At 47.8% G+C, this 14,252-nt stretch overlaps 1 protein-coding gene across 2 annotated transcripts in view; it reads left to right on the top strand.

Annotated features, from left to right (window-relative positions):
• LOC119170298 (alpha-tocopherol transfer protein-like) overlaps nucleotides 1-14,252 on the top strand; it is a 31,558-nt gene that overhangs the window by 5,066 nt on the left and 12,240 nt on the right. For both annotated transcript variants that reach the window (XM_075877187.1, XM_075877185.1), the window contains 3 exons: nucleotides 339-430; nucleotides 1,992-2,243; nucleotides 4,238-4,431. In XM_075877187.1, coding sequence (XP_075733302.1) covers nucleotides 358-430; nucleotides 1,992-2,243; nucleotides 4,238-4,431 — 519 coding nt within the window. In that variant the 5' untranslated portion in view covers nucleotides 339-357. The remainder of the gene's footprint in view (nucleotides 1-338; nucleotides 431-1,991; nucleotides 2,244-4,237; nucleotides 4,432-14,252) is intronic.

Raw genomic sequence — 14,252 nt, 5'->3', positions numbered from 1 at the left:
ATAGCTGTCCTAAGTAGGCGTATTACTGTACAACTTCCAGTGCCTCGCTACAGAACGTCCAGTTAAGAAGGCTATATGGCTGTCCGTGATTCAGGGAGCAAAACATCCAAAAACGTTCGTGTTCACTATCGCATGTGTTTTTCACATTTACACATACATACGCACACACACTATATATATATATATATATATATATATATATATAAGCGTAATTTTATGACGTGTCCCTTAATAAAACAGTCACAATACAGTCACTTTCCCTCCACATGACCAGCATAACGTCTATTTCTAAGGTACGTGGGATCGGCCGAATTATCACATTTCTGAATTTGTTGCAGGAAACTGAAGCAAGCCAGTATGGAAGACATAAATTTGAATGAGCCTGAAAAGATCGGAGACTCCATGCTGTATTTGAAGGAACTTATTAGTGGTACGTACTTAAGACTCGTGGGTACACGTACTACGTAACCATTGGACTAATGTTTACTCAATGCTGCAAGTTGCATTGCGAAAGAGCCACTGCTATTTTTTATGCCTACAAGATGATGACAAGTTTTATTCTTGAGCTGAAGATTCTAAGCTCCTTTACAAAAACAATAGACAACAAATATTCCGGAACGTAGCTTAGTAAACAGCAAGGTTAGCATAAAAAATCTCGAGTTACGGTTTTCATGCTGCACCGCAGCGTAAGAATTGCGAAATTCCATCTTTCACTACAGAGTAAAATAGAAACCTCTCATAGTTAACAGAACAAAAGTCGTGGTGTTATCCTGCCACGGTGGTCTAGTGGCTAAGGTACTCTGCTGCTGACCAGGAGGTCGTACAATCAAATACCGGCTGCGGCGGCTGCATTTTTGGTGGAGGCGGAATCGTTGTAGACCAGTGTGCTCAGATTTGGGCGCACGTTGAAGAACCCCAGGTGGTCAAAATTTCCGGAGCCCTCCACTATATACGGCGTTTCTCATAATCATATGGTGGTTTCAGGACGTTGAACCCCACATATCAATCAAACTCTCATGTCAATCAATCAAAATTCGCGGTGTTTTACGTGCCAACACCATGATACAATCATAAAGGGTGTTGTCGCAGAGGGTTGCGGGAAAGCTTGACCACCTGGCGTTATTTAACGTGAACTCGGATCTAAGAACTTTGCCTTGATCGAAATAAGACCACGGCGCCTGCATTCGAACCCGCAACCTTCGGGCGTGCAGCTGAGCACCGTAGCCGCAGTGACGTGTCATCCACCACTAATGCACATGACGTATAAGTATGGCGCATGAGGATGTTAAGTAACTTTCTATAGCGACATTTCTCGATAGCACTTGGCTGCACACTTTAACTTCTCTCCCAAGTTGCACCTCCATAACGTTTTTATTTTCATGTATTATCTGACATAACGATAACTTCACTAGGTCATTATTTTACGAGCTCTTTTTACTTTTGTCTGGTCACATTTGCGTCTCCCTCTCAAATTAAGTTTTAAGCAGATGTAGTTAATGTGCAGTGTCAAGTAGGGGTCTGTGAAAATGGTCCAGACATGAAAGTGTCATTTTATTTACAGCTAATCCGTAATTCATTGACTCATTGACAGTTGAGGTCATTAAGTACAAGTTTAAAAAGCATGCACACGTGGTTGTGCTGTCACTATACAAATTACTTAACGAACAAAATGAAAACTGCTCGATTCGAGAAAGCAGATAGATAGGTACAGCGTAAGCGCAGTTCAAGTATATGATTAACTCGCAATTTATTCATGGTTGAGATGTTTACGCACAGGTTCATATGAATATTATCAGGACATGAATATATTTACAAGTAAGGTAACGTAACAATACAAAAAACCTGCATTGTTTAATTAAACAAGGTAACAAGGTAAGGAACACGGACAAAAAACGCTCAACGCTTGTTCTGAAATTTGGTTGCGCGTACAGCAACGTTGGCCGTGTGTTTTTTTTCATTGATTGATTTTTTTATCCTCGCACACATTGCAGGCGAAGAGTTGTTGGACTGCCCCAAGGATGATCGATTTCTGCTTAAATTTCTGCGTGCTCGAAAGTACGACGCTGATGCAGCCTTCAAGACTATTCAGAAATATTTTAGGGCGAGGCAAAGCTACCCAGCCATCTTCAGCGAGTTTTCACCATCGAGGATGCTCTACGACACCATAATGCGACAAAACAAGCTTCTCGCAGTATCTTCGAAACGAGATGGTCTGGGGCGACCTGTCTTCCTAGTCAAAACAGGTATGCCAATCACCAGCGTCGCATGATGCAGCTGAATGGAACATCGACCACCAAGAAAAGATGGGTGTACAATTATGCTAGCCTGTGAAATTTAGGGTGGTGGTTTATATGCTATTAATCTCAAAATGTTAACAGTGCTAGTGAAGGGAGAGATGACACTCGTCGGTATCGCATGGGATAACAGAACTGAACACTGCTTGTTGCATAGTGAACTGGCACCACTATAATTCTCAGTTAATACTGTCAGTTAATACTGTTCACTGCAAGTTAATGCCACTCGTCAGTTAATACTGTTCAATATTTACCTTTTTAACAAGTGTCACTGAGTGAAAAAAGAATAGAAGAAACAAGTTGTGATAAGGGACAATAGGCAAGACGAGAAGGGGAAGATGTCAAAGAAAGTGTGTTCATTTCCTTCATTTTTTTGTTTTTTCCTTCTTTGCTTTTGGGCTAAGCAACTATAGGTTAAATGGTTTATAATAAATGCTAGCGGGAGAGCACCGGGTAATTTAGTAGTTTTTATGCTCTGCTAATTGACCCAATGTCGGCCGCAGTATTTAGTACTATAAGCTACTTGTATAAGTCAGTAAATAATAGCCTATAGGAGGCAGCGTAACCATGCATGAAAAAGTAACATAAAGGCACAGAAACTTGTGTGTGAAGTTTGCACAAAATAGATGACGAAACGGCGAGAGAGGAGACAATATTTTTGTGAAAAGAAAAGAAAGGTTCATATTTAGAACCAAATGAAGCTTTAAGACTAGCAATATGACTTCTTGGCACAGTAACCCGCAATCTCCCAAGTACGACTGGCGATGCCAAATGCTCGTATCAAAGCACCAGTACTTCACGGTTGTGACTTCATAGAGTTAGACGTTGGAACGGGCCTTTAGTGTTATTGTTATACGTATAGACTGTACTTATTCCGAACGAGTCAGACAGCTAACCTAAGGTTTTGTGCCCAGCACACCGCAACAGACGTAGGTACACGCGAATACAAGAAAATTGACACCCGTGGCATATAAAGAATGAAACTGTAGCTCTGGTCCCAGCCTAAATCTAGTGAAAAAAAAAACTTGAAATTGAGTACTTTTTATTTATAATTGCATTATGTACTTCTTTTTTAATTGTTACGACACTAACTTTTTGTTTTCGATGAGCATCCTGATCAGAGCACTGCCATGTCAGAATTATGGCTTGTATCAGAGTTGGGACGGCAATAAGGTTGTCATCATATACCCATATGTGCAAATGAATTGTAGAGACAGAAGTTGCGTGCACAGTCAGTGTGTAGATTTTATTTATACTTACCATTTTTACTTTTCACCCTGGGGTTCTGCAGCCGCATGATAGGCGTGTGGGAATTCTAACGTTCGCAACTCTCATCTGTTTTGTTCTGATTAAAACTCCCGTAACTATACTTGATCATTTTTAAAACAAAAAAAATACATTTTTTAAATTTTAACAGGAGAAACGCGTGGACAACGTACACATATGGCCTCATGCACATAATATAATTAAAAAGCTTCTATTTAAAAGAGCGCGTTCGACTTATCTATACATAGACCATTTTTGATTGGCTTTAAGCGTCAGAACTCGGGAAATATGCCAATACTGATATCCACAATGACTCAAATATGGACGCTGGTTGTAAAATATTGATTTATTCTCGAGGTTGTGTTTCCACGTATTATGACTGCAAGGGGTGCCCCAAGAAAAAAAAACTGTTCTAAACCAGCCTTGTTTTGAACAAAGCATTAATCCTAACTGTCGAGTAAATACTGCGAAAATCATAGAGCGACGCAAGATTTATTTTATTCATGTTAAGTCGCAGGCTGCTAGTAAAACGTCCATAGGCCGCATGCAGCCCACGTGTTTGAGACCCTGAACCTTTTCGAAGATATTTCTACAGTAGGCTTAAACGCAGTAAAGTAGCCTTAAAAATTGCAGTGATTTGAAGGAAACAATATTAACTTGCAGTATTACCGTCGCAGGAGCCTGGGACACCTCCATCTGCACGCTCGACGAATTCACGAAAGCGTGCCTCATTCTCGCCGAGTGGCTGCTGCTCAACGAAGAAGTTCAGAAGCGAGGAATCGTTTGCGTGTTCGATTACAAGGGTCTCGGCCTGCACCACCTTACGCAATTCACACCATTCGCGGTTCAAAGGCTGATCCACGTTGTCCAGGTTAGTAAGAATTGGGGATGGTAAATAATGGGGAGATTAAACAGAGTTTACCCCTTATCCTTCAAATAAAAAAACAATAAAAATAGCATGAAATTCACTGAACCTTTTTTAGTCCAACTTGTAGAGATAATTTAGATCTTAATAAAACTACAAAATTATTTCTGTTTAGTAGGGTAGCTTCCTTTCGTTCCCTAATGTTGTAAGAAAGATAGCTCTAAGAGGGCTTCAGCGCATGAAAAAAGCATGCACTGGTGTGGCCATCTAGCGTAAAGAAACACAACTATGACAAATGGCCTCCGAGGCAGGCGCGCAATATCAGAGGCGGTGAGTATAATATCCGTTGGTTCCACGCGGGACCTAGTTATTGCCGTTGACATGTACAGTCGTTATCGGTCATTTTGGTGCGCTATTACATAATGAGTATACTCGTCACCGGGAAGTAAAGGGTTAAAAATAGGTCGATGCCATGTGCGATACCGTGAACAGATGCCCATTGCTAATTATTGCAGGGAGTGCACCACATCATTTCTTATGTTTTGTTTATTGCATAATTAGGCAACTTCAATTGATTAACATTCTAACATTCTAAAAGCTCTAATAGGCAGATATATATGTTTTCTTACTTAAACATCCAACTGAACAGTTTTTAAGATATCTAATAAGTATGTGCGCTTTTCCGCTTTCTGAAGATGCGCGCAAAATGACCCACGAGACGCGCAGATACACCACTCGGAGGGCCACTTGCGAGTCGAGATGTCAATGCTCCCTGTTTCGCGTGCAACAGATCTGCTCCGTTTGCGGTGTTTCAGGACAGCGATAAGCAGGGGCAACGGTTATCGCTTGTGCGGTTGCAAGTAACTGCGCTATCGCACCACCATCGTCTCAGCCGTGCGGCAGAGCACACACGACTAAACGTTATGACACGCGGAATGTTATGGAGCCCTCCAATCCTTGTGCGCATAGGCGCGCGAGCAGGCCTATCAAGTGTTACTTTTTATTTTCTTCTTTTGTGATGCGCTGGCACTTGTGGTAAGAAAAAAAACACCAATACTTTATAGATAGTAGCTCATAGATGCTGTCTAATAGGATGTTTTGCGAGCTGATGGACTACTTTTCTTTTTCGGAATATATTGGCCAACTTCTTTGCCTCAGGGTGCCTAATTAAGAACTCAAGCAATTACCGCGAAATAGTGCGACTCACTCCAGCATTATTTATTAACATCATCATAGTACAATGTACTAGTACAGTGTAGTCGCTTTGTTCTGAAGACCTCAAGAGCACCTACTATTAGAGCGCGGGCGCGGTAGCCTGCGAAAGCGTCTAATTGCTCGCATTTAGCGCGTTTACCGCACCATCAAGCCTTTATCGTCGTATGCACACCTGCTATGCACCATGGTGCACGAGATAATATGCAGGCGTGCTGAAATTGCTTCGAGACATTTCCTGTTTGAGGAGCCTGCCGACCCACAAACGCAAGAACGACGTACAATCGAAATTTTCCCGGATATGCCTAAATGCTCGCTCAATGTTGTGCGGTTTGAAAGCGGTGCTTTCAGCCACAATACATCATAAGTGGCTACTTTCGAACTACAAATGGTGGAGAAGTATAAAAAGCGCGATGAAAGTATACGCTCGTTCTGTCGGCAGTCTCTACGTTATGCAGAGCACCGATGCTCTCTGATCCTCATAAATAAGAAAATATGACTGACGACTCCGTTTTAAGGTGCCAGTTTTGAGGAGGATCATAATGCTTCCTTTCATACGAGTCCACACTAATTCGATTGTTAGACGCGAAACCCGTGAACAAGGAACTTTTTCATAACTTTTGTATCGGGGACAACTGACGATTCAGTTTTATCGTGCCAGTGTTGAGGAGGATCATAATGCTTTCTGAAAGGCTTAGCTTGTTTTAGCCGCATGCTTTCGTGCTTACTGTGCGTCGATTATGCAAGCTCCGAGCGCTTTTATCACCAGGAGACCGAGCGCCGAAGAAACGCGCTTGCCTCCGAGTCACACACTCCATACGCGTGAGGGGTCATCTTAAGCATATGTAGAAAAAAAACGTGAATACATACATACATATACATTCACACACACATTATATATATATATATATATATATATTGTACAGAAGCCGCCGAACACTGAAGTGGGTCGAACTCTTATGTGCTTTCTAGTGGGTCTGCCCAAAAAAAGAACGCCGCTCGCGCGGAGACCCCGTGTTTTGGCCGTTACTGTCGCCATTGTGTAGACTCGCTGTGTGCCGGCTAATAAACGCCATAACAAATTGGTGGAGAGTGCTACGATCCCCTTCGATGCCCTTGGAACTACGCTGACGTACGCTGCAATCTACCATGTCCCACGACACCTCTCAGCAAACGCCTCCTCCCATGCCACCCCCATGTCCCGGTGTCCCCAGGATCCGCGATCCACCCATCTTCACGGGCGCCGATGGCACTGACGTGGAGGACTGGCTCGCCATTTACGAGCGCGTGAGCGTCCCCAACAAGTGGGACGAGGACGGCAAGTTGACAAACTTGGTGTTCTACCTTGCGGGCGTTGCAAGTTTGTGGTACACCAACAACGCGTCCGAGTTTGCAACCTGGTCCGGTTTCAAGACTGCTATCACCAACGTTTTTGGCCGCCCTGCCGTTCGCAAGCTGCAAGCCGAGCAGCGCTTACGCGAACGCGCTCAGCAGGCCGGTGAGTCATTCACCAGTTACATTGAAGATGTCCTGGACTTGTGCAAGAAGTCGAACGACAGCATGTCCGAATCAGACAAGATCCGGAACGTCATGAAGGGCATTGACGATGATGCCTTCACGATGCTGCTTGCCAAAAACCCAGGCACAGTAGCTGAGGTCATCACGCTGTGCCAGAGCTACGAGGAGCTCCGCTGGCAGCGTTCGATGACCCGTCGCTCCACACCACGAGATGCAGGGCTTGCAGGCTTGGAAGCGTGCTGTGAACAGGTGGCACTGCTGGCAGATCTCAAGTCCTTCATACGTGAGGAAATCGTGCGGCAGTTCTCTCTCCTGCCCTTTGCCCACCCACCGGCTGCTCAACAATCGGCCACTACCATTCTTCCACCCATCCGCCGAGCGATTGAGCAGGAAATAGCGGAGGTCATGCCTGCGTACCACCCACAACAACTTCCGGCCCCTGCACCCTGTTGCGAAAGACGGCGACGCCAACACGGTCCCGAAGGCGCCACTGCTTTCAACTCCGCCGGGAAGGTCACCAGCCGTTTGGTAGCGTATGTTTCTCAGCTCGCGACTGCTTCTGCGCAGAGCTGATAAGACGAGCGGACGAGACGACGGTGAGTTAAACAAGGTTTATGTACAGCATATATACAGAGGCGTTACAATTTCGGCACTGGGGCCGACAGAGACTCGAAGAGCCGAGCTCTCCTCTCACATAGGACCGCCGATCGCGACGCGCCGCAGGGCTTCTTTTATTTGCACCGGGTCCAACCAAAATGTCCAATCAGAAGCGCCGCTGGTCGTCAGGGCAGATTCCTCCAATGGGGTCGCCGCTGGGCCACGTCAGACCCCCAGACACGAAGACGCCGGCTCGCTGTCACGTGCGCTGCTGACTCACTGCACGTGGGCCAGAGAGGAGCCGCGCGTGTTTACGCCGTTGAGTTGTTCGCGTCAGGCGGACTGCGGGCTGGCCCTGACCCAGATTGCCTTTTTCAGAGGCACGGACGTTTGACGAGGACTCGCTGGCATAACAGCACCCCCGCCGCCAGACAATGCACCGGAAAGACGAGCTGCTTCCACGGGGCTCGGATGTCAGGTGCGCTCGTTCGCCAGGTCCCTGCAGGTTCGCCTCCAGGGCCATGGGGAGAATACAGCTCCAGACTGTTCCGGGAACACATCCCATTTTTGACGACGGATCCCAGCTCCACTGGCTTGTCGCCACAACTTGCTGGCCAACTTCGCTCGTCTATTCTGACCATCTTCGGTTTCAGCACTTGTCGATGGTTCTGCAACTTGCTAAGAACGGTTCGACAACAAACAACACACGACACAAGCAAGTGCCCTCGGTCACCCGACAGAACACCAGACAAAGTATAGTACAACATATACCTATCTACGTGTCTATCGGAATTTTGTTCCCTCTATATCAAGAGGCACATGTGGGACACAAGACTCTTAAAGTGAGAACTTGAATTTTTCACACTTACAACAGCGCAACGAATTAGAATACCACATAAAGTTGGCCCCTTGAGATCACTCTGAACGAGAGCGCTCAGCCCAGGTCGTGATGAGGTCAAAATTTTGCCCAGAATCGCCAGCGAGAAACCGAAAGGTTGAGAAGTTACTAGCTAGAACGCACTGCTGAATGCACCTGCATTAGCGTTTAGCTTTCCTTTTTTTTGATAGCGAACGTCAAAGTTTTTGATAGCGAACGTCAAAGTTGCGCTGTGGAGCAACATGCTCCATCTCAGTAACCGGCCACTTTTAGGCGACGATACCTATGCGGCACCAAGAGCGGCTCACACTTGCGACGTTGCACAGGGGAACAACGATACGGCTTGCTACGGATTGACTCCTCACCGCTTAGCTCGATATCGTGTTCGATCACCCTCGTGTTTCCGGGGTGGTCCGAAAACACGTCTCCAAACTCGGAACCAATCTTTCTCAGGTCCTCTTTCTCAGGTCCTCCTTCACTTAAGCTAGGCTCTAGGTTCAACTGTTCCCAGATTACTTTCGATCCCCCTTTGATTACCTCACAAGAACTAAAAATTTCTGCTTCCTCTTCCTCTGAAGCATTCAACAGCTGATTTATGACCGCTTGATGTTGAACGTATGGTTTCATCAAGTTGTAAATTTTGTCCGGCCGCCTTCCTAATTTCACTTCATAATTTGTATCGCAAGGCTTCGATAATACTTTGGCGGGCCCTTCCCAATCAACCTCAAGCTTGTTCTTTTTGAACGGCTGCAGCAGCATTACCTGACTCCCTACTTCAAAAGCGCGCTTCTTCACCGATTTCTCGTAGTGCTCCTTCGACAGCACTTGTGCCGCGTTTTTCTGGCTTTCCACTAGCGCTTCAATTTGGCTTTCCACTAGCGCTTCAATCGAGAGATCCTCACGCTGCTCTCGAATGAGCGTCTCTCGATCAACTCTCGGCAGCTCGCTCCAACTTTCCGCTACAGGCGAGAGCGTTGCAACCCTCTCGCTCTGACTCAATGGCGCCATGTCGTCTCCCCTTTCTACGGAAACCGCGCCGGTCGGTTCGGCGACGCGCCGCTCGGGCGACTGCCCACATGACTCACGCGGAAAATTTCCTTTCTGAGGTTCCGTCGACCCGCCGACAAGGTCACTTGAGAGTTCACCGCATTGAACCAGATCAAGCTGCCGCGATAGCTTCCGCGCTTGCGATCGCGTGAGGGCCATGCACGCAAAGTTGGGGAAGAACGATTTGCCCTGCTCTTTGAGAAGCTGCTCCGAGTTGTTGGAGAAAAGATAAGGAAAACGATCGTTTAGCGCGGCAGACACAGCCGCTTCGGTGCGAAGCTCACCGAACGGGCCTTCAATGACAACCGTGGCGATTGGTAAGCGAACACTCTGCTCCTCGGCGACTTGCCTGATCCACGCGCATTCTCCTGTAAAGTCATCCGGAGACACCAATGAAGGATGGACAACGTCCATGGTTGCCGCTGAGTCTCGAAGTGTTCGGCACGTTTTCTCATTCACCCTAATTTCTTGGAGATACGGCTCCAACAACCGCATGTTTTTTTCTGATTCTCGGATTGTTGCGAAGGCAAACTTTTCCTGACAGTTTCTCGCGATGTGCCCTTCCTTTTTGCAGTTGTAGCAGATTAGCGGCTTCCGTTTGTTTTCCGATTCAAATGCCTGTGTGGTAGAAACCTCACTCGATTTCTCCGCTTCTGTTTGCCCTTCCCCTACACTGTCCTTCGTAAGAGACGGGTCCTTCTTGAAATTACGGTGCGGAGCGGGTTTCCGTTGATCCGGTTTCTTTGAAAAGCCCTCTTTTCTCTCATCCCTTTCAACGCGCACTGCCCTGCTGTGCAACTTTCGACGAGTATAATACTCCTCAGCTAACTCTGCTGCTTTGTTTAGCTGTACTTCCCCAAGTCTGTCCTGCAGCCAAAGTCTGACATTATCCTCGATGCAGCGCTAGAATTGCTCCAATGCAATGCATTCCACCACTTTATCGCGGTCGTCATAAACACCTTCGCCCTTGAGCCATTCGATTAAATCGGCTTTAAGACTAAACGCGAAGTCAACGTGTGACTCATTCCCCTTTTCAGCATACCGGAACCTTTGCCTGAAAGCCTCGGGTGACAACTTATAACGTCTCAAGAGCACTTCCTTAACCTCGTCATAGCTCTCAAACGCTTCCCTCGACAAGCAAGTTATCGCGTCGGACACTTCGTCGGGAAGAAGAGCTATCAGGTTCTGCGCCCAAAGAGACCGCTCCAAAGCGTTTCGCTCACAGACGTGTTCAAACTTGACGAGATACTTCGCCATGTCCTCGCCTACTACAAACGGTGGCAGTTGGTCCCGAATTCTAAAACCGCTGACCTGAATCGTCGGAGAAGCTACGCTAGGCGCCTGCGAACACTGTAGGATTGCCAATTCTAGTCGTTTCATCTCAAGGCGCTCCTGTCTCTCGGCCTCCTCGCGCTCGCGACGTTCGTGCCTTTCAGCTTCTTCGCGAGCTTCGCGCCTTTCAGCCTCCTCGTGGCGTGCTTTGATATCCGCCCAGGCCTCATCGACTTCCTCCGCCGACACTCCCTCATCCTTCATGATCTCAAGGATCGCTTGCTTTCGTTTCGCACGGCCCAAAGTAATGCCGAGTTCCTCACAAATTTCGATGAGTTCCTTCACTTTAAGGTTCTCCATCGTTCACACTAGCCTCTTGCTGTTTGCCCCTGTTAAGAATCTAAGAATCTACTTGCCGTACCCACTATAAGCCTACTAGCACGACGCGCAAGCAATATTTCACACTCCCGTGTTTACCCCCTCCGCATTAACTTCGGTTTCAAAGCACTTCGACTTTGCTTGAAACGATCAAAGCTCACTACAATGCTTCACACAGCCCTTCTCTAAACTACTACAACCTGAGCTAGAGTAGTCTGGTGAACTGAGGGGAAAACATCAGGCACTCACCGCATCGATGTCGCTGACGCCGGCCGATCCCGCAGCTGCCAACCACTGTTGAGAAAGACGGCGACGCCGACCCGGTCCCACAGGCGCCACTGCTTTCAACTCCGCCGGGAAGGTCACCAGCCGTTTGGTAGCGTATGTTTCTCAGCTCGCGACTGCTTCTGCGCAGAGCTGATAAGACGAGCGGACGAGACGACGGTGAGTTAAACAAGGTTTATGTACAGCATATATACAGAGGCGTTACAATTTCGGCACTGGGGCCGACAGAGACTCGAAGAGCCGAGCTCTCCTCTCACATAGGACCGCCGATCGCGACGCGCCGCAGGGCTTCTTTTATTTGCACCGGGTCCAACCAAAATGTCCAATCAGAAGCGCCGCTGGTCGTCAGGGCAGATTCCTCCAATGGGGTCGCCGCTGGGCCACGTCAGACCCCCAGACACGAAGACGCCGGCTCGCTGTCACGTGCGCTGCTGACTCACTGCACGTGGGCCAGAGAGGAGCCGCGCGTGTTTACGCCGTTGAGTTGTTCGCGTCAGGCGGACTGCGGGCTGGCCCTGACCCAGATTGCCTTTTTCAGAGGCACGGACGTTTGACGAGGACTCGCTGGCATAACAACCCCCAAGTTACGCCCAAGTGGTCGCAAGGCCGCCTCCAGTCGTTCAAGCGCCTGCACCAGTGACTTACGCCGAAGCTGCCGCACGACCTCCGTCCTTTGCAGCGGGTATGGCGGCTGCGTATGTAGGCGCAACCCCTCAGCCTCATTTTCAGCCCACCATGCAGCCTTTCCAGCCACCGTTCCGGGCGAGACCCACCCTGGCAAACCGATGGTGCACACCCGACAACCGGCCCATCTGCTTTGCTTGCGGTTACGCCGGTCACGTAGCCCGTTATTGCTCTCGAATACTGCCGGCTCCCACTTCTTCTCCTGTTGCTGGCCACCTTAGCCGTTCGTATAACGAAGAACTGCCGTCTGTGCCACTGTCGTCTCGCCCAGGTCCGTCTGCTCGAAGGTCGCCGTCTCCACGACGTCGGTCTCTGTCCCCTATGCGGCCAAGTTCTTGTGCTCATGAGCGGGAAAACTAGTCGTCGCAGTCCCAGAGGCAAGGACTGCGACGCTATCGCATTGTGAAAGCCCTCAGAGCCGCCCATCTAATGTCATTGACGTGCTTGTGGACGGTGTTCATGCATCTGCTCTTATTGACACTGGAGCTGCGGTATCAGTTATGAGCGAAAACCTTCGCCGCTTGCTTCGAAAAGTGACGACGCCGATTTCTGGACTGTCCCTTCGTACCGCTAGCTCACATCGTATTAATCCTACAGCAGGCTGCACAGCTCGCGTTGTCGTTCAGGACGTTCTGTATGTCGCCCAATTCATCATCATTCCTGCATGCTCTCATGACGTCATCTTGGGATGGGATTTTCTCTCCCGCAACGACGCCGTCATTCATTGTGCCGCCACCGAAATTGAACTCTCGCCCTTCTCGCATTTGACGCCAGAAGACTGTCCCTCGACACTGAACAAGATTCTTGTGAAAGACGATACTATAGTGCCTCCAAGCTCGACGATGGGCGTATCGGTCTACTGCACCGGTCTCTCCGACACAATTGCACTTGTTTCGTCATCCTACCGTGCTTCCAGGAGGAAAGGGTTGCTAGTACCTTTCATCATCAACATCATCAGCCTGTCTACGTCCACTGCAGGACAACGGCTTCTCCCATGTTCCGCCAGTTAACCCGGTCCTGTGCCTGTTGTTGCCAATTTATACCCGCAAACTTCTTAATCTCATCTGCCCACCTAACCTTCTGTCTCCCCCTACCCCGCTTCCCTTCTCTGGGAATCCAGTTGGTGACCCTTAATGACCAGCGGTTATCCTGTCTACGTGCTACATGCCTGGCCCATGTCCATTTCCTCTAATTTATTGCAGCTATGATCTTAACTCCCGTTTGTCCCCTAATCCACTCTGCTCTCTTCTTGTCTCTTAAGGTTACACCTACCATTTTTCTTTCCATTGCTCGCTGCGTCGTCCTCAATTTAAGTTGAACCCTCTTTGTGAGTCTCCAGGTTTCTGCTCCGTAGCTAAGTACCGGCAAGATACAGCTGTTATATACCTTCCTCTTGAGGGACAGTGGCAATCTACTTGTCATAATTTGAGAGTGCCTGCCGAATGTGCTCCACCCCATTCTTATTCTTCTAGTTACTTCAATCTCGTGGTTAGGCTCTGCGGTTATTACCTGCCCTAAGTAGACATAGTCTTTTACAACTTCAAGTGCACTATTACCTATCGCAAAGCGCTGCTCTTTTCCGAGGTTGTTGTACATTACTTTCGTTTTCTGCAGATTAATTTTAAGACCCACCTTTCTGCTCTCCTTGTCTAACTCCGTAATCATGAGTTGCAATTCGTCCCCTGAGTTACTCAGCAATGCAATGTCATCGGCGAAGCGCAGGTTACTGAGGTACTCTCCATTAACTCTTATCCCTAACTGTTCCCATTCTAGGCTTCTGAAAACGTCCTGTAAGCACGCAGTGAATAGCATTGGGGAGATTGTGTCCCCCTGCCTTACACCCTTCTTTATTGGTATTCTGTTGCTTTTTTTATGAAGCACTATGGTAGCAGTTGATCCCCTGTAGATTTCTTCCAGAATGTTTATATATATTTCATCTACGCCCTGATTCCGCAGT

This window comes from Rhipicephalus microplus, chromosome 2 (assembly GCF_043290135.1).
Source record: "Rhipicephalus microplus isolate Deutch F79 chromosome 2, USDA_Rmic, whole genome shotgun sequence".
Taxonomy (NCBI): Eukaryota; Metazoa; Arthropoda; class Arachnida; order Ixodida; family Ixodidae; genus Rhipicephalus; species Rhipicephalus microplus.
The sequence above is the reverse complement of the archived record's forward strand: the minus strand, read 5'-3'. Positions and strand labels throughout refer to the sequence as shown.